The sequence below is a fragment of the Egretta garzetta genome, unplaced genomic scaffold (genome assembly GCF_000687185.1).
Source record: "Egretta garzetta isolate BGI_Z169 unplaced genomic scaffold, ASM68718v1 scaffold1, whole genome shotgun sequence".
NCBI classification, from domain to species: Eukaryota; Metazoa; Chordata; class Aves; order Pelecaniformes; family Ardeidae; genus Egretta; species Egretta garzetta.
In genome coordinates this window covers 1418072-1422277 of record NW_009258542.1, presented here as the reverse complement: position 1 = coordinate 1422277, position 4206 = coordinate 1418072, and the positions used below count along the sequence as shown (strand labels likewise).

The following is a 4206-nucleotide window of genomic DNA, read 5'->3' as shown; positions in this document are numbered from 1 at the left end:
CTCTTCCATAACTCACATCCTGGCAGCAGTAATGACCTACAGCCAACATACTGAGCTGCAAGTGGCAGCAGCAGAGGCTATGTTTCCAAATCCACAACAATTTTAGCTGCAATGGCTGTAAATGATATTGTCTCTCAGCGGGGCTGAGGCAACAACTCTTCACCTACCATAACTAGGTACATAGGAATTTAATGGAAAACTAACCTACCACATTATTTTTCACTTTGTCCTCAGCAGGAGCTGCTTGTTAAAACAATTATTAAACTTGGGGAAAGCATTAAAGTCTACTCAGAGCAAAGTGGAAAGGAAATCATATTACACAAATATAGAATTTTGCTTTGATTTTTCTGTTTAGTTGCAGGTATCTTTCACTTTCTCAAATGTCAAAAGGGAAATAATTATACAATTCAGAGAGATGTTTTTATTTTATGCTTGAGAGTTAAAAACACCTGATAATCCAACTCTCATTCACCTGCTTAATTGTTACAGCTCATAATGAGCAATATACAGGAGCTGTGCTGGCACAGATCTGCTGTCAGGTCCCATCCAGAAGACCAGGTTTTAACTGTACAGTCTAAGAGCAAACCTAAACAGAAGTGAAAGAACTGCTTCATTGTTATAAATACATTTACAATCTTGACACCAACCTGCTTGTACTAGCATATCAACATATGAAACCAAGTAACCAAGGAATTCGGGAAACAGTATTCCGTTACAAAAAAGGCTCCAACTATTTTAACATTAGCTTAGTGAACTTTTTTTGTTTCAGACAGGCCAAAAAAAGTTTTAAGTGTATTTCACATGAGCAGGTGTTAATGAACAACATTTTAATGTTTGGGACTGGAAGGTACATATTCCACCTAACATGCAAAACAGCTCCGATATTAAGCAAGCATCACACTGTCTGGAAGAAAAGATGACAGCGAATGGTCTAGAACACCATCTTTCCCACCCACATACAAAACTACCTTTTCATTAATAAACTAGACATTTTCATTCCATCAATCTTACCTTTGTTGCAGTAATAGTTGCTTTTCTTTTTCTTTAAGAATTTTTGCTAATTGAGCTGTCCTCGAAGGTCTATGCAGGTATTTTCTCTTCCCTGTACATTCATACGTCCAATGTCCAAACTCTAAACATTTTTGACATCTTACATGCTGCTTGTTTGCCTCCCTATAAAAATGCAGAAATGCTTAAGAGACTGATTCCAAGTCTGTTCTACCTACTAAAAAAAATTTTTTTTTTTAATCAGACAGATTCTTAACAGCATATGTAGTTATGATTAAAGCAGACTGACATCCATGGGTGCTTTAGCAATTATACATCTTAAATCAGGACAAGAACAGTAACAGAATTCAGGCAAATACATTTCCATTTATTAAAACATTCTCATATCAACTATTCATGAAAGAGAACAAAGAGGCTTTTGGTCTATTCCAGAGCTTCAGCTTAAGTCATCTTCTGCTAAAGTAGCAAGTGCTTAACTACTGACATGAACTGTCACCACACTCATCAAATGCGCCCGAATTTCACTTTTGGTTTTATACTAGCTGCTGGTTCACCTACCTTGCAGTCTTCCCCCACTCTTAAGATTCCATAATTTCCCACCCCCTTCAGATACTGTAAACAACTTAAACATTTTGAAAAATACTACTAGGATCATTCTCTGTCGGTGACCAAAGATTAATCCTACCACCAAAATCACATTTTGATCAACCTAACTGGCACAGCTTTTAGCATAAAGAGATTAAAATTGTGCAACTGTTATTGGGAATGATTACGCTGCATACAAATTGTTATGATCCAATAATCGCACATGGTTCTAGCTCGCTTCAGATAAGTAATTGATACTATGGTTTGGAATACTGCTAGAAAAAAGCAGGCAGCTTCATTTCCAAATCCTAGAATTTAACACAAGTACCAAACCGCCAAATTCTCACAGACAGCCTAGGATTCTGAGCAAGTAAAACAGAGATGATTGTAGTTGTAGCTTTGAATTTACTACGATTCATTAAAGGCTGGCAGAAGGTTTCTCATAAGACCAGTCAGATTCTCGCTCACTGTGCAATGCAAATCAAGCAGGACTTCACTTACTGCTCTGTGCCATCCAGATACCTGAAGTATTTAGTGAGGGTTTTACATCCACATTTCAGTTTTCACACCGTGATAAAATCCTCTGATCATTTTTAGAAGCCAGTTAAGGGAGAAAACATGCATTTTCATATTCTAGCTCTTACTCCACTGTTCTGAAGCTTTGCAAAAGCTGTTTTGCTATCTTCTCACAGACACCCTCCTCCTTTACAAACAGGGGAACTCATACAGTGGTCAAGTGACTCACTTAAGGTCAGAATCACAAATTAGTTTTAGAGCCAGGACTGAAATCAGGACTTTGGAGCTCCCATACAGTTCACTGCAACTGCTGTAACTGATTTCCACCTTTATCATTTTTTCCAAATGCCAAAATACTAATTTTTCAAGGCCGGCCAGCCCACCTACACTACCTGAAAATAACAGCCCTGTCTTAACTAGGAGGAGGCTCCTAGACTGTTCATTTAGTATTTAGAAAGCATGAAATGACAGACCTGTAGTGAGCACCTTTCTCTCAGGAGTTGCAGCTTTTCAAGGCAAGGTGTGAATTGCTTCTCTTTCAACTCTAGCCTTCACCTTTTGTGACAGTTCTGATGTAGCTTGAAGGGAATCTTGTTCTGAACATCCATTGCTTTTTCAATGCAAAGTGTATTTGGCTTCATAATCTAGCCTTAGAAATACTAATCTAAATCAGCACTAGAAAACTAATTTGACTTGCAACCTATGCTGCACCATTAACTCCAACTTGACCATTAGTAACACACAAAAAACCCCAATGTCTTTGAACGGTTTGCTTCGTCTTGCCTTGGACTTCTGGCTCTGCCACAAGAGTTACATATAAGCAGAATGATGATACTCCCTCCTCTTCATCAGCATACAAACCCCAAAAAGTGAATGTTCTTCTGTCTTAAGACTAGTCCAGACCTGTCTTCCCAGGAACAGAATGGAAGTTTAAAGCAACAGCAATAGAGCTCAGTATTTCCAGGGGCTTAGTACTACTCTCACGACCAGGGCAGACAATTCTATGCAAGATAATACGATAAGCTCAGGCAACGTAAGTAATTACTAGCAAAACAGATCAAAATAGCTCAACAACTACATATCTATAAATACCATATCAGTACTAGCAAGTTTTAACTCTAATGAAAAGCAAGAGACTGAAGTAAACTTTTCACAGGGATCAATGACCACAACCTAGAAGCAAAGGCTGGCAGATGTACAATTCAGCAAAGACCCGTCAAGCACAGAGAAGTCATAACAAGAAATGTAAGAAACCATTCCTTGGCTCATAATAAAATAGCAACTTAGAAGAACAACTGTTCCATAAGTACTTTGAAATTCCAAGTTACTTTTCATCGGAAAAAGAGGAAAGAAATTAACAATAAAAAAGGAAAGGGAATGCAGAAGTCATCCATATTCTATTCCAACTCTTATGATCAGACAATAAAAACCAAACACACTCCAAAAACTGAAACACAAGAAATAAATTATTCCAAGGAAGAAAAAAAATCCAAACCAACAAATAAACAAAAAGCCAACACAAGGAATACATGAGAGTGGAACAGAGAAATTTGCTGGACTTAACGTAAACAAGCAAAAATGTTGGCTTTTCCTCATTTCAGTGTTTGGTAATCAGATTCCTTTGGTATTGAGAGAATCACTTCAATGCAATGTCCATATCTGAGCAAAGGTTGCTTTCTTTTTTTTTTTTTTTCTTTTCCTTCTCTTTTACAGTTCCATAAATGTATCATAGCATAAACCCAGAACTTATGTTTTTCTTAATCTGACCGTTGAAATTCTGCAATGGAGATCGGCGAACACCCGCGTCACAGGATTTTACACACTTCACTGAGAACCACGGCATGCCGACACCTGCAAGGTCGCCTTTTCCCAAAACGCTGCTAACTACCCTCAACAGCAAAAGTTTGCGGGCGTCCTCTCCCGCTCCACAACCCCGCTGTCGTGCCCATCGTTTCCCGGCACGGAGGGCACTGAGCGGGTCACGGCGGCCGCCTTTCGCGGCGGGTTCCTTACAGACCGGCAGCACTCCGCCCAGGACGGGGAGCGCCTGCGAGGAGGGAGCTCCGGGCCCTCAGAAGGCGCCGCAAACCCACGGCT

At 39.4% G+C, this 4206-nt stretch overlaps 1 protein-coding gene across 1 annotated transcript in view; it reads right to left on the bottom strand.

The window, feature by feature from the left end:
• Nucleotides 1-3952, bottom strand: part of ZCCHC10 (zinc finger CCHC-type containing 10) — an 11944-nt gene extending 7992 nt beyond the window's left edge. The window contains exons 1-2 of the mRNA XM_035902689.1: nt 3877-3952; nt 1012-1192 (exon numbers count right to left, since the gene is read on the bottom strand). Of these exons, the coding sequence (XP_035758582.1) occupies nt 1012-1192; nt 3877-3952 (257 nt within the window). The remainder of the gene's footprint in view (nt 1-1011; nt 1193-3876) is intronic.
• Between the last annotated feature and the right edge of the window lie 254 nt (nt 3953-4206).